Source organism: Betta splendens, chromosome 5 (genome assembly GCF_900634795.4).
Source record: "Betta splendens chromosome 5, fBetSpl5.4, whole genome shotgun sequence".
Classification (NCBI taxonomy): Eukaryota; Metazoa; Chordata; class Actinopteri; order Anabantiformes; family Osphronemidae; genus Betta; species Betta splendens.
In genome coordinates, this window is record NC_040885.2 from 16,953,401 (window position 1) to 16,977,613 (window position 24,213).

At 49.1% G+C, this 24,213-nt stretch overlaps 1 protein-coding gene across 3 annotated transcripts in view; it reads right to left on the reverse strand.

Moving 5' to 3' along the window:
* The window catches only part of rap1gapb (RAP1 GTPase activating protein b), a 48,748-nt gene extending 25,327 nt beyond the window's left edge, over positions 1-23,421 (reverse strand). Inside the window, exons 1-2 of one of the 3 annotated variants that reach the window (XM_029150342.3) lie at positions 23,144-23,421; positions 1,686-1,721 (exon numbers count right to left, since the gene is read on the reverse strand). Coding sequence is in view for 1 of the 3 variants with exons in the window: in XM_029150333.3 (XP_029006166.1) it covers positions 1,686-1,721; positions 5,816-5,859 (80 nt within the window). In the remaining 2 variants the exon portion in view is untranslated. Of the gene's footprint in view, positions 1-1,685; positions 1,722-5,815; positions 5,918-23,143 lie in introns of those variants that run through there. The other 2 variants (XM_029150343.3, XM_029150333.3) reach the window with 2 other exon arrangements.
* Between the last annotated feature and the right edge of the window lie 792 nt (positions 23,422-24,213).

Below are 24,213 nucleotides of genomic sequence, written 5' to 3' on the forward strand. Positions count from 1 at the left end.
CATGAGACACAGCATTAAAAGAGGGCCGACAAAGGCTCTGAGGACCGGTGGTCCACACGCCCAGGACCTCCTGGACCAGCCAGTTCGGCCTGAAGTCCAGCCAGCATGGGTTCAATGAGCATCAGTAAGTTCTGTTTGATGCAGTGTCCTTCCATCAGATCTCAGTCCAACTGGACGCGCATGTGATGGGATGGAGCGGGTCAGGCTGTTCAGGAAGCTATAAAATATTAAGGTCTTGCGTTTGGTGCATGGTGGGAGTCATCCCCAGGCCTCGACTCCTCTCCCCACGGAGCTGCAGGTGGCTGCGCTCTCATTAGGACCGAGTCCGGCCATTAACAGCAATCTGAAGGGGCACAGGTGTCCAATTAGAGGCCTCTCCGCCTCACGCTTCCTCATCTGTCCACATTAAGGACCACTTCATTAGCGCCCGCTCCTCGTGTCAGTCAGCGAGGCGCTCGGGCTCACGGCCCGGTGCTGCTCAGTGCCTGCAACCACGCAACAGATACACGGCACGCGTGAGCTGAACGGACCTCCTTCGGCTTCAGCCCAGCAGGATCTTCAGACTGGAGACGATAAGCGCCGTCATTATCGAGAGCAATCACGTTAATGAGCGTTTAATTAGAGCGCTTTGCTCTGAGCTGTTGCTCGCTGCTGGTAAAAAACTGTGTTCGCACCTTCCACCAAAAGCACGTCCTCGCTCCAGCGACTCAGGCGCCTGAAGTCGCATGGGCAGGAAACAGTGGGCCCACAGCTCCTGGCCGGGTCAGAACAGTGGGTCAGAAGCAGCGGCACACGACGCCGGTCCAGAAAGACAGAAAGGAGGTGTGAAAATCACACCAGCGAGATACAAAACAAAGACGGGCGGAGCCAGAGTCCAGACAGAAGTCCTGAGTGTGGAGCTGATACCGGGTTTGAGGTCCTGCTCAGCCCGTGGCCTCGGCCTCATCGGCCTCAGACCCGAGGGCTTCACGTTCCAGTGAAGCCTCCTGGTGCCCTTTCCAGGCCCTTTACGACTCTATAGCCCATAATAACGAAGCAACGAGCTGGAGGAGAGGCCGGTGAACTGAAGCCAGGCTCATAATACATTTAATCTCAGTTTTTTAATGTTCTGTTCAGGGATAAACTGAATTTATGCAAAAGTGAGTCCAAGCAAAATGGATAAAAATCAATTACGCGGGAAGATAAAGTGTGAGTATGATGTTATAGTGGGGCTGTTCCTCATTCTGTGGTCTCCACACGTCCAGGTGCTTTCACACGTGTCTCTGCTCCGTCTCCCTCCATCTGCGCGGGTATTTTTAGCCACATGTTTTCGTCCCTTTTGCAGAGAGAGGAACCTGCTAAAAACTCCTCATCCCGCTTAGAAAGGATTTTTTCATCATATAATTTATGCAGGATCGTAAAACTTGCTCTGAGTCGGGAAAAGGAATGAAATAAGGAGGCGGTCAGCTCAGCTCAAGGCTCCACGGCTCTAAAAATATCAGCCTTGACCTTTTTAATATGTCTGTATCAGATCATAATTTTTACTGCTTTATTATGATAATATTTCTTCCAGCCAGTAACTGAGTATGTAAAAAATGGTCTGAATGTGTCATTCTGACCGGGTTGACAATGAACTGTGAATTATTAATTCAATTACATGTATTTGAATGTCTGATAGTGTTGTATTTACTGTAAATAGAACTCACCCTGTGGGTCTGATCCTGGAGAAGCTCTTGTCGACTCTACAGAGAAACAAAGCAACAGTAAATTAATGTCATGTTTAACTGAAACAATATTAAAAATAAAGGTGTGTTGACGGTGGAAGCGTATGATCTAATACTTGTGTGACAAAGCAAGGACAGAATCACAATAGGAGCAATTGTGATGTCCTGCTGTTGCACTGAAATGAATTAATAAAATAAAAGCATGGTGTCAAAGAGAAAAGACCCATGAACACAGGTGAATTTTCTGTGTGGAGGAAGCAGAGGTTCAGCTGTTTGCCTCGTTCAGCGTCAGGACTTGACTCTGCATAGAAAAGCAGAACAAACGTGGACGGGTCGATGCAGCCGCCTGCGCAGCGGTGCTGAGGACAATCAATGTGCTGGTAATCACCACTAATCCCTTCCTTCCCAGGACTGAGCCAGTCTAATAATTACCAGCGTCCGTCCACTGACAAGCACCGGCTCCGAAGCGCATAAAGGTCAACGGACCGTTCAAACACGCGGGGGGGGGGTCCATTCCAGTAGCGCGCCCGGACCACTGGGTGGCAGGATGGAGCCGGGTGGTGAGAGGGCCTCCGGTCGCCCTCGCCTTCACGCTGATGCTCATCACATTCTTCCCACTGCCTTTGTCTCGAGCTCCACAGCTCACCAGCCGGTGACTGCCCAGCCCTGAATGTGAGCGGCCTGGGTGATGTAAGAAAGTGAAAGCATATCGCTGCAGCGCGTCCTGACATTAGACACGTTGTTCCATAAACCGCTGGGTTCACCTCACCCGTAAACACGCGCCGGACATTGGGCGAGCCGCTGATGAGGGCGCTGCTCTTTCGCAGCGTCGGCTCATGAGGGGAAAATGATTTTGTCAGTGTCAGTGATACAGTTTGTGGTTGTGGCCCTGCTGACACAGGCGACACGCTGTTTTGGCGTTAACAGCCAGGAGTGAGATGGAGCATCGCATAAACAACGGAGCCTCGCTCCAGCGGAGGCTCCGGCTGAAGGACGGACACACGGTGACTAGTTACGATCGGGTTTAAAGGCATTTAGTGCAGAGCTTTCACACTTGACTGCTGCAGCTAAAAGGCCTTTTCTCCTTTATTTTTATATACATAGCAAATGTCTGAGGTTCTTATGCAGTCCAGCCTTTGACTGTGCATCTTTTAGAACTCTTCAACGGACTTGGACTAAAACAAAATATCCATCAGCTGTATCTTACATTAACTGAGTCACTGGCAGCAGATACTAGTAAAGCTATGGTACAAATAAGAAGTGTGCTCGTTCGTCCAACACGCTCAACCCAAAACACACTTGGCTTCCTGTCAGACACCATGAAGGCCAGCAGCCACTTCATGCTTTATTTTATAACTAATCAACTCAAGATTAACTGAAAGACGCATTATAAGAGGCATTTTATCGGCCCCTTTAACAGCAGATTCTCACATTTAGTTTAATTAGTCCCAGCAGGGACGTAGTAAAGTATGGACGGCATTTTATTGTTTTTCTTGCAACAGCACCAGCAAAGAGACATTTGAAAATTCACCCTCTTAAACACAACTCAAAAAAAAACATGTGTTAAATGTGTTAATTTGAGATGCAGCTTTGTTTCTTCACCAACTTTAGAGGAACGGTATCGGACCGGACCGGACCGGACCGGACCGAGACCTGACACCTCTCTATTAGAGTGAATAAAAGGTGCTTAGTCAGATTCCTACAGTAGAGGCCTCCGCTCTGAGCTGAAGTTTACCTACAGCAGGTCCAGGCTCTTCTCTCAGCAGCTGGTTTCTGAACATTGCAGTGAACTGGAATTTCATCAGCCGTAGAACTTGAGAGCAGCCGTCCTCCTTGAATAACTGCACCACATTTAATGCAGCTTTAGTCAAAGTGACAAGCCGGGCCTGGAGGGGAGAACAGCCTCATCTGCTTGGCTGCTGCGAAAAGCTGCATCTTGGCAGCGTCACTGTGAATATTAAATACTTTAACCCATTTAGGTTCTTAGCACTTAGGAAATAATGTGTTTACTGTCTTAGTTAGGTCTAACTTGGGCTTCACTGGAGTGTTTCTATTGATGTTAAGATAATAGTTTTGCCCTTTGACTTTCACCATCTCTTACAAATTAACATCAAGCAGTAATTTGTAATATAATATACATTTGTAAATGATGATGTCTAGAAGCAGCCAAACGGATCAGACTTAAGAATTAGACCCGTGGAGCTGAACAGCTAGTTCTCTGAGAAGCTCATCACAGCATCCTCCTCCTCCTCCTCCTCAGCAGCATCATCAGGTCCAGGAGGAGCATCTCCCCCTGAAGGGAAACTGTAACTGAGCAGCGGTTTGTCTGCACAGTCCTCTACTCTTTGACTTGACTGAGCGGCTGCAGGTGTCTTCAGGCATAAAGCTGCACTCATCAGCAGGGAAGCGTCCATCTATAGTTGGACTCCATCAAACAGGCCTCTCAGTTTAAAGAAAACAAGGACACAGGAAACAGCAAACCTGACGCCAACCAATCAAACTATTTCCGGCTGATTGTTTTTAGTCCTCGGCTCGAGAAAGGTCGTTTTGTTATAACGGCAATTTCCGGAAATTATGCTGCGAGAAAACAACATGTTCAAGGACGGACCCTAAAAAATGCAGTGTTAAACGCATGCATCTCTGGGAGACAATCCTCTCTCATTAGACATTCCATCCTCCGGGGACGTCTCCTAACAACAAAGGCTCATTCTGTTGACAAACGTGAAAAGCTTTTCCACCAGATGAGATGAGAATTCACGTCAAACCCTTAAATAATCCCGAGGCAACATAATGTGAGCGATTCGTTTGCTGGAAAACGACAGCAGGGGGTGAAGCGGGTGCTGCAACAGGTGAGTGGGTTCAGGAGCTGCTTTGAGCTGCTGCACACGTTCTCCTCCAGCCATCGTTCAGTGGTTAGTGTCAACACTGATACATGAGAACTGTGCAACCGCAGCAGATGTGAGAACCCGATAAGCACCATGGACACGCAAGCCTGTGACCTGTGAACCAAGCACAGCACAACACAACATCTCAGGGCACGACTCAGCGTTTGGAGCTGGAAGATGGTCTGATGCGAACGCTGCATTCGTGTTCACGCTGCTGTTCTATGTTAGCGTGTGAAACATCCCAAGGCGGGAAATGAAAGCGCGCGCTGAATCACCGCTGCGACGGATTCACTGAGAAAGTCCACAGATTCTTCACAGGCAGAGTTCGTTGTTGGAGGTTTCGTCCCTGATGGACTGTGAGCACTTAAAATCGACTGCAGCTTCAAACTGCCTCTTGTTGGTCCTTAATTACACTCATATATCAACGGTGTTAGTCCACTGAGCAAATGCTTCCAGTGAAGCTCATTCGACACCTTCCGTCCCGTCAATATCAGCGCTTCAAGTCCGCATTGCATTGAACTTTAAAAAGGCTTTGGTTCCAGCTCATCACCTGCTGCAGATCTGACTCACGCAGACCAACACAATAAGCCTCCACCGGCTCATGAATTCTAATCAACTGTGTGGCTGAGCAACCAAGGTGTTTTTCAATACTCAAATATTCCCACTGCTGCGAAATCATCAGAGTGGAGATCATTTCCTCCTTCCATCACGCTGATGAGACATTCACTGCCGCCGGAGCGGAGAGGCAGCGAGCTGCTCCTCAGGTCACACACCTGAACCCTGCACGGCTCAGACTCAAGCCTCCGCTCAAAAGCAGCAATGTTTAATTGTATGTCGGTGTCTGGTGCATTTACAAACTCCCTGACGTGCGTTGGTTTGCTGTGGTTATCTGCAGGTTTCACACGGAGCAGCGTCTGTCGGCGAAGCCTTGAAAGCATCACGCTGGAGCAGATCAGCGCCGTGGAGAGAATCAATCATCATCCTGATGAGCCACTCACTTGACCTGAGGCCATCTGTGTCAGCGCCTCCTCTGGGGTTTCACTCATTAATACGCTGATCTCATTGCTCCAGCACTTCCCGTTAATGGTTAAAGCAGCTGACGCCCTTTGGGAGCCGTCTGACTGTGCAGCAGGTGAGCAGGTGTGTGAGTTCTGACGCCTTCTATCCTCCTACAGGAGTTCTCACCCCGTCCTGTCCTACAGACCAAGCCACAAGCTGCTGCCTCACCCTCCATAGGCTCCGAACGTGTAGCTCCTCTTCCTCTGAGGCATCGTGAGGCTGACGAGGCGTCCCGGTGTGCGCGGAGCGGCCTCTCCTCCTTCTGTGTCCGTTTCTGCCTTTCGACACCTCCCCTGACTCCGTCTCTCCTCTGCACCCTCCTCGTCCCCGCCCCGTCTGAGTCTGCGTTTTGTGGTGTGTGTGCAGGTAGCAGCCCCTCCCTCCCTGTGTCTGGGCTCTCCGCTTAGGGAGCTCCTATCGCTAACCGATGCAACGGCAGGTCCGCCCGGACGTCTGGATGCTCTGTTGTCCTGGAAACAAACAAGTCTTTTTCATGTTGAGCTCAAACAGGCCACCGAACGCTCCGGTTTCCTGCCCTTCTCCTGCAGCAAGCAGCTCCCATCACACGATTTACATGATTCAGGATCAGGATTTTGCCTCCTCTCATTCATCTTTTCTCCCCAACGCGCCCCATGTGAGACCCTCCCCCCGACCGACCTAGTTCAAGTTCACCGATGGTCCCCTGGCCTCCTACGCGTCAGCGCTAATGTCAGGTGACTCCTCGGTCAACCTTCTGTGATTCCATTAGGTCTGACTGGACGCTGACCGCACGTGGGCCATTAATCACATCAGGAGCTGAGGACGAGTGCTCCACACAAGCAGCGCGTCCCTGCCAAGGTCTGCAGCTCCTTGACCGTTGAATCCAGCCCTCAGTTATTTATAGTGAACGTGGATCTAAACATCTGCATCAAAGTGGCAAAAAGAAGTGAGAAACAGAGCAGCTCATGAATATATAGCTGCAATATTGGAAGCCTGGACCGCTGCTCAGATGATGATTCAGGCTCTGTGAATTTGGATGAATTGCCAATTATGAGGTCATCGTGTTTATGTGGTGTTATGTATGTTTGACGTGCATTTCCTTTGACAGCTGCTGAAAAAAATGAAGTCCAAAGGCGTTATTTGCATGTAGCGCCAGTCAATGCGTTTCTCATTCAGAGCAACGTGGGCGCAGAGTCGCCTTCTCATCCACAGTCTCAGACCGAGTCGTTCTCCAGAGTCAAAGTTCTGCTGCCAAACTCATTTTTACTTTTTGTCGCTCCAGAACCCCCTCCTGCAGCTCCAGAACTCGAGCTGCAGGAGCTTTTTTTTTCCACCACCACCACTGGTGCTTTTCCCTTGTGCTCCTCAAAGCATGTCCTTGGTGAGGATGTGGGAAGAGAAAGACAGCTTTTTACCCAGAGTGACTTGTGCGAGGCAGGTGAAAAGGAAAGGGCATTTGGAGTAATTAGTGTGCGTGTGCAGGCGCCATTCACAGTGAGGCGGCCCGACTCAAGGCTCAGCCTTGACTTTGAGAACTTGACTGACAATCGGACCAGGAGACCTCTGTGTGATGGGGTTCAGTCCATCCTGGAACACTTTCTATTGGAGTGGCTGACGAGAGCTTTGCTCACCTCCAAAGAGAACGAGAGAGCGAGCAAGCGAGCGAGAGAGAGAGAGAGAGAGAGAGAGAGAGAGAGAGAGAGAGAGAGAGAGAGAGAGAGAGAGAGAGCTACGACCCATAGTAAAGAAAAAACATAAGGAATGTAAGGGTCCTCCTGACAGTTCCTGAGTCTTGGCATTCAACTCCCACCGGAATTCCTTTGTTTTTGTGTTTCATTCTAAAAGGTCTCATATCTAATAAAAAAAGCACCTGGAGAAAACAGAACACTCACATTTTAAATTTCAGGTTTTTTTTACTGGAAAAAAAAGGACTGAAGAGCAAAAGCTCCACGGATCCACAGCACATGCTTTCACTATCTACACTCATTATCTACAAGTGAAGAAGATTGGGGACAATGGTGGACCTTCTCAGAAGCAGACGACCTTTACAATGGAGTAATCCAGGAAGTCACAGAGGACCAACAGAGGACACGCGTAAAGGTCAGCATCAGGAGCTGACAGACAAGAGGAGGAAGTGGCCTCGAGGGCCGAGTCCCAAGGCTTTGTCTGTAAAACCAACATCTGTGGAAGAATCCTCAGCTTCTTCAAATATATTCAAAACCATAATCGTCCCATTAACGTGCGTCTGATCCCAAAACGCTTCCCATCAGCTGAGCTTCAGCTGAGAGGCTGCAGTTCCGGCAGCCGGGGGCCTCGGCTCCCTTCTGAATAAAGAGCAGCTGACTTCGTTGAGCGCGGGCGCATCCTTCACCAGCAGCTCTCCTCCTACGGCTACGGAGCGATCAGACGCTTACAGTACAGCTCCTCCCCTGTGGGAGCAGCAAAGCAGGACACGCACAAATGAAATATTTACCCGCTGTTCGCACAACTACCCCCCTGATAAGATCGTCACGACAACAGGCTCCGTGGCCTCAAATGCCCACGGTCGTGGTCTTTTCCTACACGGCGCCTTCTGCAGCATCAAATCCCAGGACCAGGATATATTTACAAGCCTACGACATTCTGCATCACTAATCATTTCTAAGTGTCATTGATTCTAATCAGCTGTACTTCACCAGCTGCTGTTATTAAAATGGGCCGTGCTCTGTGTAGTCAGGGTTACAGGGAGGGGGGGCCGGACCACAGTCTAATGAAGCTGTGTTGGAGCAACACTGCCCCTCGCTGTCAACCAGAGGAACCGCCTCTCATCCTGCTTCATCCGCTGCTCAGCGTCTCAGGGGCCGTTTGAGAGCTCGCTCCGACACAGACAACTGTGAATTTTAAGCAGATAGACTTTCACGCAGCGGAGTGCGCTGCCGAGCGACGAGGAAAGAGCCCTGAAGATTTGATCTGCTTTTATCTCCACGACGCCGCCCATTATTCCATTTCAGGCCGAGCTGGTCAGCGGCGGCGCCAGGTTATCTGCGGAGGAAGCCGCCGTTTCAGAAGCCAACGCAGCGAATCACATTCTCTCTCTCCGAGCCAAAAAATGCAAGAGTGAGATTATGGGGGGCGCCGACATTGTGTAACGCGCCCATCAAAGACACACACATTCCAGCAGGAACTCGGGAGACTATTCTTGTCCTGCATCATCGAGCCCCTCTAGACGTGAATGTCGTGATTTCACAACTCTTCTTCGGGCCATGATAAGAGGAGGCGGGAGGAGGGGGGGGGGGGGGAGCGGGGGCGTAGCAGGAGTAGAACAGACAGTGTTTATGTGGGTCTGACGACGGCAGGAGACGGGACCCCGCTGACTTGATTCCCACTTATCTGTCTTTGGACGGCACATTTACAGTCAAGAGTGGTGCGCTGGGGTCAAAGTGGAAAGATGAGGTTGCAAATCTCACCCACAGAGTAGGTGATTCTGTGAATGTATCCTCAGAGCGCGCACACACACGCACGCACGCACGCACGCACGGACGCACACACACAGTCCTACTGGAAAAGCCAGCGGATGCGTAACTCATCCTCTGGGGGTGAAAAACCAGGAGAGGAAGCCTGTTAGAACAAATAAAGGAGGGGAGCGGTGAGTGGATGGGAGGAGAGAAGCCCGTGGGCCACAGCCTGGGATTAATGACTTTGTAGGCAGAGAAGCCAGTGAGACTCTGTTAGGGGCTGACTTTGATTTATCCACATCACAGGGTTCAGGCAATGAGTTCCAATCATCAAAATAATGCATCATTCAAACCCGAGGTTCAGTCCAATGTCAACAACTCTGACCTGACCTGCCCTGGCCGTTCAAAACACATGATCAGGACGGAGACGATGGTAGTACTATGCAAATGACTGTTATAGGTCGGACAGAAAGAAAGAATGTCAGGGAGGGAGTAAAACTGTGTGATCAGGTTATTTCACGGTGCCCCAAATGTTCAACCTTGCATAAATTATACGGATAAATAAAAAATGAAGGAGCTGCAGAAAGCAGGGGACTGCAGATCCTACTTATTTTCTGCTGATGGAATATTTGAGAGGAACCACTTCAGGGTCACCGCGGTGAAAAGAAGCAGCTTCATTTGATAGGAGGCCGTTTCAGCTTATAGTCCACGTTTCCAGGCGAGCACTTTACTATGATTAAACGCTGAACGCCAGCGTGTTCTTCCCGTCCATCCGTCCTCTTTTCTTACCACGTCTCCTCGTGAGGGTCACAAGGCGCTGCATCCAATTCCAGCTGTCATTGGACACGGTACGAGCTCCACACACACTCCTTTTGAAACACTTCAAAACAGTTTGTGGGCTTTGAAGGCATGACTGAATGCATTTTGATGTTCTATTACTTCCTCTGTGCTCAAGATCTGGACAGGACTGTTAATTAAAAACAAATGACCTACTTTAAATTCAGCATTGTCAGTACGTGAAGAGAACGTTGACCAGCCCATGTCCTCCCTCATGCAGAGACCGCCGGCGTCTCCCAGGAACACAGGCCTCGTACAACAATGAGCTGCATTGTGCCTTTAGTGAGGTTGCAGCCTTCAGCACCATGGACAGCAGCCGCAGCTGTCTGCTAAATGAATCATGGCGAGACCACACTGCACATTCTTCAAACAATTTAGAAGTATTATGTGAAACATAAATTCTTCTGCTCATTTTCATGCTAATGTTAATTAGTTAATTTGAGTCGCCAGGACTAAGAGACGATTTATTTATCATTATTGATTCAGCTTCAAGGAAACATAATTGCTCCAGTTCGTTTGGAAAATGATGGCAAGTGTATTTATTGAATTTTGACAGGCACAACAATATCGGCGTATTTAACTCATTAAAGATCAGTGGTTTTCAAGCACAGACTGGGTCAGACTAAATGGCCATTAGCGAAGCACATCACATGATGATGAATCTAAATGAACGTATCGTATTGGACTGAGCTGAGTTCGGCTGCTTCTGCTGCTCTGATCAGTCAGTTGGCACTTCAGGTTCGCAGTTAGGAAGTTAATTTACAGCCTGCGTCAACAAAAGGCTGCTTGTCCAGCTCAAACACCAGGATGCGTCAATACCAGAACTTCCAGTCCGAGTCAAATGCTCACACCCAGGCGCTCGTTGTGGGCTGTGATCTGTGTGCAACAGCTCGACCGTCGCCGCGAGATCGAACAGAACGAGCAGCTTCTTCGTTTGGCTTCGTTCACACTGAGGCATTTCACCAAACCCGACAGGACCGGCGCTCGTTTACCACCGTGGGCCCGACCCTTGGAGGCGCCCGGACCCCTGCTGGGAGTCACCCAGGCTGTTCCTGTGAGGAGACGAATGACTGTGACACACGATGCAGAGCAGCCTTATAAACCAAGCACCTCTCTCAACGAAAGCTGTTAGTTCATATTTGCTGGATATTAAAAACTAGCAACTAAATGCTTTGAAGGTGTTTGGGTAAATTAAATATATCAGATATTAAATCTTCCTAATGTTAATAAATGTTTTTAATCAGGTTTAAGATCAGTTTTCACTAAATAAAATGCACAATTAGCAATTACATTCACTCTAATCCACAGTAATTTGCTTTCGGGGGAAAAACAGTGGGAGAGATCTGCACATTCTGTCTCAAAGGAACATGTCCAGAGTCTTGTTCAAGAGCACTTCACCAGGAGCGGCGCCTCCTTCAGAGGGAAGGACTGACGTTACTGAGCAAATATTATTAGTGTGAGAGGCTGGACATCTGCCATCTTACCTTTGATGAGCATGACGTCTCTCAGTGTAACTGGATTAAATTTCCTAGATTTTTTTAATTTGCATCTCGGCTCATGATGATGTAAGTCTCTGCAACCTGCCTGTCAGTGAACACTGCATGCTGCTGAACCAGGGCCGTTTATGAGCGTTCACAATGTACAGTGAAGCCTTTAAGTCACCAGGGGCCTGAATGAGCTGGAGAATTATCATTCATTCAAGGCTCCATTAATTACACACTGTCTGGGAAAATTTGACTCTTACCATCAGGGGAACAATGGAGAAGTTTTAGTTCAAATAAAATTATGCTCATGGGTAAATTCCCATGAAGAATTTGTCATAATTTCCATTTACTGATCAAAAAGTGTAACAGTTTAAAGACCAAATGATGTCATTATTATAGTGTGTGTGTAAAGCAATAGTAGTTTTCACAGTATAACATTGCAGCCATTCAGCCTTCACAGTTGGAAACGTGTTAAAAATGTTTCTCACTTCTTATTATTGTGATCACAACTGAATAATGACCCCAAAGACTCAGCAGCATTTAAATTCCAACGCTTGCTTCTTCAATCAGGACGCAGCGTGTTAAGCTCCGTTGCTGCTCGGGATTAAATTTATCCTGAAGAACACAGGCGGCGAAGGTGACCCCCGCCCCCCCACAGGCTCATCTGTCACGTTAGGCTAGAAACCTGCTTCCACTGCATCATGTCCTGACCCAAGGTCCAGGAACCTCTGCTTGTTCACAGCTGAGGTCAGAGCCGGCTGGAAAACGTGGACCCGGAAGACGAAGCAGGAGGATTCAAGCTAAACAAACAAAAGGAAGGCGCTCGTGCTGCAACAAATAGACCCTCGACAGGTCATGTTATACAAATGTCAGTGAGCAATCACTGTTTATGTAGTGAAAGTGAGCACATTGCATGGTTTCAGCGCTACATTATCATTAAGCTGCATGTACAGTCGGCGGTTGCCATGGACGCAGGGGATATTAGACGCAGTAAACACCATGTCTGAACTAAACCTAGGCCTCTTCTCCTCTCAGGCTGAAGTACTGAACAGTACCTGGGCTCAACCAGCTCCAGTCCATCAGAATCCATCCATGCTATGGATCAGAATGATGCAGCACAGCTGCAGGTGCTAATGCGACCGGCGCGTGTCGTGCAGTGAGTGCATGTTTAATCACGCTAACGAAGCAGGAGCCGTCGCTCTCACTGTGCCACAGCCTCTGCACTCAGTGCAGTTCCTGCTCTCTGTGGACAGACAGAGACAAGGCCATGAATTATTCATCCTCAGAGGCAACCAATACGCGCTGCTGCTTTGTTTGCTGAAGTGCCTCTTACTACCCTGTCTGTCAATAACCCAGGCAGAGGCGCTCAGCTGGAATATTGGAACTAATGTGGGACCTGAGAAGTTCTCGGAGCTCTTCGCTGGATTCTGATGAGTGACAGGTGCGTTTGCCATCGCCATCGATCTGTCCTTTACTCCGTCTAGTTAAGTGTCATGTTTGTAAAACACAGATCCCATAAGAATGAGAGAAACATCATAATAAATGCCCAATAGACAGTAACAAATCACTTATCATACAGAAAAGTCCAGCCTGCTTTTTTAGTCTATTATGTCTTCAATAATGAATCTTTTTTTTTACATTCAGCTCCTGGAAGTTCAGGAAGTAGATTGGTTTTTATACAAGCACCCATAAAAAGAGGGAGGTGAAGCCAGAAATAAGATGCAGTGAGGGGAAGTTCAGCTGCACTGGAAATAGATAAGACAGACAAAAAGGAGCTCGGAGCTAATGCACTTTAAAAAGATCTTGGCAGGCGTGTGTTTAAACCGCTGCTTAATCAAAGCACAGAACAGAGAGAGGGCACAGACGGGCCTTTATCTACATAGAGGAATGCTGTGGAACGGGTCAGACCGCGTTTCCTCCCTCATTAACCTCTCAACGTCTATAATTATAACCCTTCAAGGTAGTCGAGGCACTGAAGCAGAGTCAGTGAATGGGTTTGAAGATCTGCCATCACGCTGACAATGATCTCAGCGCCGCGTCTCAGACACACGCTCCTCCTCATCAGTGCATCTGTCCGTGATTCTGCAGCAGAACCAGAGGAGCGGCCGCCTTTTCCAACCTGCATCCATCACCAGCCAACCTGAAAGCATCACAGCAGTTTGCGTTGAGTGGATGTGGTCGGGCTAATTTGTTGACTTAAATATGGCACACATCCCCGAGCGGATCAAACCACCCACCGCCTCCTGAGTGTGTGTACACTGAATTCTACTGGCAACTGCAAGAACGCACATCATGAATATCAATTATTTCTCTGGTAGAGCTGTGAAAATGAGGGGGGCGGCGCCTTTGTGTATGTTAATGGGAACTCAGACAGGCGTTTGACTGTGGGGTTAATGCCATTACTAAGCCATCATGAAAATTCTGTCCTTGAGCTTGAAAATTAAATTGAAAACGTGTGTGTGTGTGTGTGTGTGTGTGTGTGTGTGTGTGTGTGTGTGTGTACGATTGGTTGCTGCATGAAACAGCAGACTCACAAAGAAAAACAAGCAAATAATGACAAAAACATGACATTTATGCTCGAGGGGTTCTGCTTTAAAATGACTGTACGCTCCAATCACTTCAAGACGCGCTTTAAATATCCCACTCATTAAATATATGTCTCTACGCTCTATCGCTCTAAAATGCATATAAATAAATTGAACTCAATCCTGGGGACATGAAAATAAAAATTTGAGTCTTCTTTTAATGACTTTGTTTTATCAGTGTTCATGATTTATTAAACCTGCCAGGTTTCTCGTCCTTGTTGCCATGGCAATTCATTGAAGCACATCCAGTTGTATCTGTGGATTCTTTATAGGTAAACATCAGTATGTACTGATGCCACGTTAGTGCCTCCAGACCATCAGAAATCCCCTCAGTAACAACGTGTGCGGTGTATGTTCGTAAACTATGGAGTCAATAAAAGTAATTGTAGCGTTTCATTCAGTAATAAGTAATTATAAACTGTTTTAGAGCTCAGTGCCGCATTCGGTGGCGCTGAAACACACTAAGACAGTGTGGGTTTGGTTCTTGGTCTTTGTAGACAATCCTGTAAAGGCCAGTCAGGGAAATGAGCAGCTGCCTTTTCCTCCCTTCATACCCGTTGTTTGAGACCAGACCATTACGGCAGCTTTCATTTCGGCATTCGGCTGCTCGACGCGGCCAGAGGTTGAGTTTTAGGACGTGACGAGTCACATCATTATCCAAACCCAGCCAGGTAATAAAAGACTGGGAGACGGGGTTCACAGAGGGCTCTAACAGGCAGCTCCGACAACTGCTGTGAACGATCCTGATGTCTGTTATCAGAGCAGCCGGTGCCGGAAGAGTGATGCTCCACTCAAATAACCCAACACTCACACTTCACTTCACCACTACATTCAGGACTGAGTCAGTTCCATAACAAATCTTTGCATGAATTGAAATGATCCGGTCCAGGGGGTGAAGCCTGTTGCACTTCCTCTCCCTCCTGATTTAATCTCCACAAGTTTTTTTCTCCACAACCCAAATTCAGCGGATGCAAACCCAGTTCACAGTGAATGCTGGTCTGACCCACATGCTGCAGAAATGACTTCACTGATGCAGAGTCCTCCTGCAGGCTGTTCATATATAAATACATATTACACTCAGGATCCGCTGATTGCACTGTAGCCGGGCAGCAAACTGGAGTGGGTCTAACTTTGAATCACATTTAGTGGAGCTGCGTTCCCCTCAGACGGCTCCTCAGGCCTAATGTCAGTCAGCTGAACAAGCAGCAACAATACACCTGGTGGCCGCACTCTAATTAACTGAGGCCAGGCTAATCAGCCAGGCCAGTTATCTTAATTTACCTGTTCTGCTGAAAGGAAAATGGAGAAGGAATGAATGTAATCGAGACCGACTGTAATCACAAAGCTTGATGAAGGAAAGAAGATAATGACCCTGATACGGACACAATGAAGGATTTAAATTTGAATTGTCTGGATATAAACAATGGTTACGTCATCCCAGAAGAAACAAGTCTTTACAAACAGTCTGCATATTATTTCTTCTACATTAGCTGCTCACCTCCATTAAAAATCCAATCCATTTAAAAATTCCAGGATTTAAAATCACGGCTGTGTTAGATTTCATCTCCGGCGCCGACCTTGCAAATTCTCAACGCTGAATCCTCAGAGACATTTGCTTATTTGAACACGTGACGCGCAATCAAGGCTCATGTTAAACACAATTCGTGCTCAGGAGGGAACGGGCTGCTTTGGAGAGACTCCATGATCACAGCAGAATGACACAGAGGCAACACAACACGGCAGGAAGTGACGACTCTTAGAAGTGAAGCAGTGGGCGCGTCTGAAGCCTCGCTCTTGCGTCTCGGCGCACACTTCAGGGCGTTCAGGTCGTCTGGACGCTGGACGCATCCCAGAGGCTCATTACAGTGGCCTCGGTGTCATTCACGGCGCCGCCTGAGGCAAACGCGGCTGCAGACTCACAGCCCTCTGCTCCCGTTGCAGCAGCGAGCAGACGTCAGAGTCAATACGGCATGTTTTCTATAGAGGTACGACACACAACACACAAACAGGAGCGCGGCTGTAAACATATCCACAATAATGCCTCCTACACTCAGGCTTAAAGCTCCCAGCGCCACTCACACAGGCAGCTCATGGCACAAAGCCGCTCTCAGCCCTCGCACGGAGATAGCGGATATCCACAGATCGAAGCCAGGCGGAGGAAGAGGAAGAGGATGAGGAAGAGGACGGGGAGCGCCTCTGCCAAATTACAGGCTAAAACACAGCCCAGGACGCGGGAGGAGCTGAGGCGGAGCTGTGACACCGCTGAGAACAAAATCAGACCAGTGCTTGTTGACACTGTGCCTTGTTTAACATCCCTGCGGTGAGACAAAATAGCAAATAAAGCATCGTGAAGAGGCGACCGCCCCTGAGCCCCGCAGGCGGGAAGACAGGAATGAGGTGAGGCGACGTCTTACAATCAGATGTGCACAAAATATAGGAGCGGAGGGAGACGCTCCACAGCTGAAAGAGTCTGAGAAAAGTTCCTACAGTCGCTGCGAAGCTGCGGTCACATAAAAACACCTGCTGGTCGGAGGGCGGTGCAGGGTGTTAACACCAGGACCAGGACCAGACCACACGCGCTGATTCTAACCCAGAGCAACAGATTCTGTTGAGTGCATGTGTCCAAACTAGTTCACACTAAACGCTTCAGTTAAACTATTCTCTGCAGCTTCTCTGACCTTTCCACTCGCCGTCGCCTCCCACCTGATCTCCAGCTGACCTCCGTCCAGCTCCACCTGCTGCCTGTCAGATCCAGTGTCCTCGTGGAGCAGGTGGAGCCTGAGTGAGCACAGTTCCAGCCGCTCCTTCCCGGCCTCCAGCCGTCCCCGACCACCGCACACTCCTCCACCAGCTCCCCGTTACCCTAATTGTGTTTCCCTCCTCTCTTTGCTCTCTGGGGAGAAGCGAGAGGAAATGCTGCTTATCTGACTGGCATTTGACAGCGCTGGCTCTCTGCAGGGCCGCGTGTGAGGGAACAGGAGCAGTGCATGAACCCAAACGGAGCAGAGGATCCGTTTTGTCGGACGCTGCAGGAGGAAGGCGAGCAGGTCGGCGTCACAGGCTCTGACTCACGCTCCCGAGGGCTTGTAAGCGATGCACTGGAGTCCGGCTCCCGCGGCCTCAAGCCTCCGTCGGTTGCGTCATCAACAGGCTGCTTCAGTGGACTAGTGGCCCTGGCCTGGATGCAGCATCCGTCCCTTTCATCGCATCTGACAGGCTGAGGCTTTGCGTAGAAAAACAGGGCTCGCACTCGCACCGCCGGCTCCTTCACGCTGTTCTGCACTCGGGACTTGGCAGAGACGCTCGCCTGCGTACGATATCTGTCAATGTGCCTCAGATTCGTGCATCGCGCTGCAATCAAGTCCTCAATGACTAACGTCTGACTGGATCTTTAAGAGCCTCCAACTGTACCGTTGAACACTCCATGTCACATGGAAACAACCACAACCGCCTTCATACGCTGCTTCTTAAGGAGCACCTGGCAGCGGGAGCATGCGATGCTGCCTCAGGCACCGGTTCAGGATCTGGATGCACACGACTACGAAGAGGAAGGAGGGAATCAACAATTTGAAGGATAAAATAGGGAGATGTGACGGCGCAGCCTCAGGGCTCGGTTGGTTCTGCCAGAGAAGAACCAGGAATTAACGTTCTGATCCGACGGCTCGGGTTCGAGAGGGAGCAAAGGTCGTCTCATCGTCAGAAATCATAATCAAGTGTGTCAGGATTACATAACAGAAACATTACTCATCGCCCAAAGTCAAAAATGACTTGAACAACTTCAGGTTTTTAAAACTGTTCCGTGGAATGAGATTATTAGAATAAACAGCAAGCGCATGTCGCTACCGGAGTTAATTAGAGGTGAGAGAAGCAGAGTGTCCCTGCTGCACCACTAATGGAGGAGACTGTGCCGCCGACAGTCCGTCCCAGAGCACACGAGGCCTCTTATCAGAAAAGGCATTCCTGCTTCCTGACATTTTAACGGTTCCACAGTTGCCCATTAGCCTTTTCTCCTCTTCTCTTTTTGCCTTTGTTTACCCACGTGGTCAAAGGAGGCTGCACTGGAGAGATCAGCCTTAACGAACAGCAGGGAGCTGCATCTATTACTGCGGCTTCGTCTGTGGGAGAGGACAGAGTCTGGCCACACATGACTCAAGTGTCCACGGGCTGAATGTGGGAGGAAGGAGTCGACGCTGGACCCAGGTGATGATGGAGCCGACCCCTACATGCATCTAATGGAGACACAGCCTAAATAAACTGGCTCCTGCTGCGATTCCTCCTCACTGACCTGCAACAACCTGCGCCCTCATACGAAGCGTGGAGCTGACGGTTTACACGCGGACCGTGTCATCCTTGACCCCAGCGCTGACCCCAGGCCTCCGTGGTCCTGTGCCTCTCAACCACTTCAGATGCGCTAATCAAACTGGCTAATGATGGGTTTGTACTGTAATGGAGATAAACGTTCATTCATTGATAGAATTCGTGACACGTTTGTTATTTCGTACAATCCATCGTTTGTTCCAAAGGATAACGTTGATTTAGGCTGGTTTGTATTTTAATATCCTGGAGTTCGAACTCTTTTCTCAAAGCTCAGAAATCATTCAGACTATTTCACAGCTCGCTGACTTTTATTTTGGCAGAAAAAGGCCATCACAAAGCTACAAACCTCGGCGTTGTTTAAAAACTTGAATGCAGATTTCAACATGATCTCTATAAAACCTGGCAGACGTATGACAGCAGTGTAAAAGCCGGGTGGATTTACTGAACGCTGGTGTAACTCGCTCCAGTGTATGTAAATAAAGTCTGAACGTAAATGGAAAACTGTCTGCAGCTGCTGGGATTTAATTCAATGCAGTCTGAGTCAGGAGCAAAGACCAACAATTAATCTACGCTGGAGAGAAGAGATATAAAAAGGAAAGATTGGATCTCCTGGATTATTAAAGGCATAAACATGTAAATAAGTGAGAGAGTATCGGCTTCAACGTCATCAGCTCCAATTACTGAATGATTTAGTGCCTTATAACAAAAACAGTGTTAAAAGAGCAAGCGCTCCCGCTTTAATTACTTGAACTGATGAATTGTGTCTTAACGAGCAGCAACAAGTGGGAGGTTCAGAAACTGCAGCAGCTTTTCTTTTGCGTGAAGATTATTGGAAAACAACGGACCAAGTGGAGGTGTGACGTTCAGAACCGTCATTTTAAATCTCTCTCCAGTCGATTCTTCCACATAAGCGTAAGTTATGGTGCTAATTTCATGCTCAGTGTGACCATGATCATCACCCTGAGATCACAGTCGTTCATCACACCGTTAATATCAGCTGTCACTGCAAGTGTTATTAATGTAACTCACACTTTTTGCATATTACTGAAATAGATCAAATCTAATTGTAATATTGCAGATAAATGGCCTCTGCTGTTGATCGCTTGCACTGAAAGCATTATGGACTCTCATAATAGTGTCCCAACTAATGGCTGGCATTAATACTGAGGCAGCGTTAGCGTGATGGGGTCCGCAGCTGGACCGGACCCCAACGCACCCTGTGCAGCCTCACTCTTTCCTGTTGCACCAGTGAACCACGCGCCTGTAGCTCCGACGCGAGCCTGGTTTCTGGGCGTTCTCCAGCTGCTAATGTCACGTTCACAGGGAAACGAGGACGTGTGATAATGCGCCGTGTGGCGCCTCGTCCTTCCAAACAAGCCTGCGATGAGAGCGGAGCCAATCTGTGATAACGCGCTCCCTCTCTGATCAAACAACAAACAAGCGGCACGTGGAAAAAGCAGGACTCGGCTCCTGATTCACGCGTTACATGTGCACTTTGTATCAGAGCGGATCTAGTGCTTTTTAAAGGACAAGGAAGCTGTGAATGGCTGGCAGCAACACACCAGACGTACAGTTAATTCATTAACAGCTCCTGTAGCTGCTACTTATTCAGGCGACAGCAGACACCAACTCTTCTGTTTCTCTACTTCTACACGTTCGCACTGAAACTTCTGTCGACTCGCGTGTCGCGCATTTGATCGTAACTCGATTCATATTGTAGAGCTCGACATCTAAACGACGGAACAAAGACATTGACCAATTAGTGCTGAACAGGGAAGCCACACACACACACACACACACACACACACACACACACACACACATAAAAAGAAAGGCGAGAGAAGATTAGAATTAAGATGAGAGAGACATTTTATGAGGAACTGGGAGCCAATGAGGCCATTAGCCTTTGTCTCTGCTCGAATAATCGCAGGCTTAAAACCGGCGATTTGTGATGACACTGAACCTGCATCTTCAGGACACAGCTGGCTGATATAATGGAGTCTCACTCAGACACCTCGTTAGGGTCAATTACATGTAGGTGCCTGTAATTACAGAGACTCCTGGGCAGGACCGACATTATCAGAGCTGCATTAACGCTCAAATAAAACCACCTGGAACGTTTCAAAGGGTCAAAGAGAAACAAACCAAAAAGGTTCCCAGTACAGCACAGGTTAAACACTGGTGGTGTGGAAGAACAGTCCATTATCAGCCATTTAAGCCCATGACTCCACTGGTTGTAGGACTTGATAATAACGTTAATTCCTGGTTGATGATTTTAGTCACACAGCCGTTGAAATCCCACTTTAAGCCACTTAAATCATCACACTTGGATTAAACTGTCAACCACTTATTCAAACTGGGGACCACATTATTACACATCCGACTGTTGCCCAGCTACTTGAAAAAAATGGTGCAAGGGACGATTTCACTGTAGATGATGTTACAGAAATAAATGCATCCTCACAACATAAAGTCTTTACATCACTGCTCCACATCTGGACGGAAACTAGGACATTTGTTGTTTTGGTTCGTGCAGCAAGTTGCCTGTTTCTATGAACGGGCTTATAATATCCTGTATTGTCCATGTCCATGTTATCAGGTTTTTAGCAGACGTCTGGGAGGCGATGGGTTTTCTACAGGGCATCTGTCCTCCTTCAGCCCAACGGCACGACTCATGAATCATGGCTGGAGGGTAAACAAGCATTTGTCTGACGACGCATGTTTGTGTTCAGAGGCGACGGCTTCAGGGTTCACAGTCAGAGGCAACGGAGGGTCAGAGTCAAACGGACGGAACGAGCCCCGCTCACGTCGCTGTGATGCAATGTACGGCGTCTGGACGACGCAGGACGGTAAATCACAGACATCTACAGCATCTGACAGCTGGTTTTTAATGCTCGAGCAGTCGCAGCAGACGTAAAAAGAGACGGACGCCATCAATTGTGCCTTCGATGCAAACTGGCCCCGTTTGTGCAGCTGTGGGTTCGACGTGGATGCCGTGTTCCACAGACTGGTCCTTTAATTTACTGCTCGCGTGTTCAAATACATGCTGTAATGCCGTGATGATCTCTCACACACACACACACACACACACACACACACACACACACACACACACACACACACACACACACACACACACACACACACACTCAGATCTAAACTTGCTTGTTGTTTGTGTGGGTTATTGCGTTACATGCACACACAGGAGGCGCAGACCGTATCCGGCCCGCGTTTCCACCCTGCTCCTGCTTTACTGCGGCCTCACACTATAACGTGCGACACGGAATGTGGCATCTCCCATGAATAATGCAGGACGCCCTCCAGCCACTCAGTAACAACTGGCACCCTTCCTCCTCAGTTCATCACAATGAGACCGGCCGCCTGTCACTGCTGTTCCCTGAGCCGCGCATTTGCTTGTGTTTACTGCCTCTTAATCTGCCAAACTGTCATTTCTAAAAGATAATTTAGGGCCATTCCAGCCTTATTTACCAGTTAGATGCCGGAGACGGAGATGGAGATGGAGCGGCCACCAGATGTCGTTTTACAGCAGCTAATGCTGAGCGGCCTTGAACAGACTCCTTTTACCGTTAATGGGCAGATTTATTACTAATTATTTACGAGGCGTCCGCTCCGCATCCATCCATCCATCATTTGCTTCACACGGGCCGTGCTCCGCTGACATTCAGTCCATCCAAAATGAAGCCTAGATGCTGCAGAGTGAAAACTACACACGTGTAAACGTTTCCTGCCGCGTGGGAAGAAGTGGAGCAAAGCGTCAGAACGCACGGCGAGTCTCAGGCCTTCGTTTGTTTGTTTGTTTGTTTGTTCACCTCACCGCCGCCACAGAGAGAGGGCGAAATTAATCATTTGCTCCGGTGTCGACTGATGTGACTCCAGAGCAGCTGATTAGGCTCATCAGTGGATTTCAGGCCGCAGCAGCGACCGCGTGGACAGATGACATTTACTGAGCTCCACATTGAAATCTTTTGACGCTGCACAATCTTTTGGGCGTAAGGTCAAACGCACAGATATCAGAGAGGCCAGAAAAAACAGACGGCTTTGACTCCTGCCAGGGTTTTACCTCTGATGGTGCTCATCATGCTTGAGTAGGGTTCAGATCCAGCCACGACCCTGGTCTGAGTCAGACATGGCCTTTAACCTGAACTGTGCCGGGCTCATATAGGATCTTTGCCTCCTGAGGCCGCTCCACAGCCGCTCACGCCCCCTGCTGAGCAGCGGAGTCTCTCACCATCAGAGAACTGCGTGGAAGGACTCCTCCCCACACACTGGCTGGAGTCTCACACTTCACGGCCTTTCATTTGGTTTTAAACACACAGAAACGAGAGCTCTTCCCATCATCCTTCAAAAACTGCAAGTCCCATGTGTTGATATTGACAAAAGAAATCAGACAGATTTTTGTGAAGATACGCCAATTTTCTCACACCAGTGTAGACGTGATCCAATATCTAGATTAAAACCATCCAGAAGACAGTCACCAGGTCCAGTCATGCAGGAACCGTCTCTGCCTCAGCGTTCTGTGGAAACGGCAAAACTGCCAAGTTCACAACTGACAGGTTAAAAGCGCTCGTTCTTGACTGGACGGGAACCAGAAAGCTCAGTGGGTTTCGATGAAAGCTTTGGAAATGACTGCAACAAAAGCTCTAATTATTTAAAACCCTTCAGAACCCATCACCGTCTACGAACTCATGCCTGACTCACTACCTGATGCAGCGCGAGGATTGCGAGCGCGAGCTGCTCAGGTGTTAACTGGCTCTCTAAACTCGCGAGAGTACCTGCACGGAACACCGCAAAGGTTGGGTCGCGGCTCCGCGGCCGTGGACTAAAGTTCCGTTGTCTTACCTTGTTGCAGAACGACGCGCGGCGCTCGGCGCTGGGGCGAAGATGGACGCAACGACGACGCGCGGAGGCTTTTGTTGTTTCGCTGCTGTCGCGTGGGTGGAGCGGCGAGCCGAGCGCGCGTCCGCTCCGCGCGGCTGGTCCCGTTCGGCGGCCCCCTGCAGGCGGCGCAGAGGCGAGGTGGCGTCGGGCCCGATCCTGCACAGCACCGACCCGCGTCTGACGCTCCGCTCCCTCGTTCCCGTTCTTTTAAATCGCACGTGCTGTCACAGTCACGTGACCGCTGCCCGCCGTCCAATGCGCTGCGTTACTACGACTCCACGCACACACGCACGGGAAAATGTTCTGAATTACTATGCAGCTTTTAACAGCTGGGGACGAAACATACACGTTCCAACCCACTTTGCATTTCATCGGCAGCAACGTGGAATTATAACTGTAAAAGATTAAAAGCCATCTGTCTGTTTTCTTGGCACAACGCGCTCTTATGGAGTAGGACTGAGGGGAATCCGTTTTCTTAGAAGTCGAGTTTAAACCTCTATTTAAGGCTTTATTCGCTCGAGCGCTGGCTTTTCCTCAGTCCATCTGGTGCGTGCGCGCGCGCGCGCGCTGTCCCGGCACCGCTCCATTAAAAGCTTCATCCGTTTTCATGTCACCCTGTGTCCGTCAGCGGCGTGTGTTGGTTGCGTCGCCTCGGGCGCTGCTGCATTGTCCATTACATAACACAACAGAGGCGCGTGGGACGAGCAGCAGATACCTGCGCAACCTTAGATCCGCTGACTGCGTTTCGCTGTTGGATGCGGAGCTTCCTCCGTCACGTCTGCAGCCTGCACGTGGACAGATGGGGGTCCGGACCGAGCCCGAGCAGCCGGTACCGGGCGCCTCGGACGCAGCTCGCACCTTCGGCCGGAACAGTTGGTCCCGTGCGCTGACGCCACTCGCGCCCGTGTATTTTTAAATAAACAAACTCCACGCGTTTGACTTGAAAATCCTCCGTTGAAGAACACATTCCGAAATGCCCGCAGCAGCTCCGCAGCGTTATTTAGATGCATTTTAATGAAGAGCTTATTACC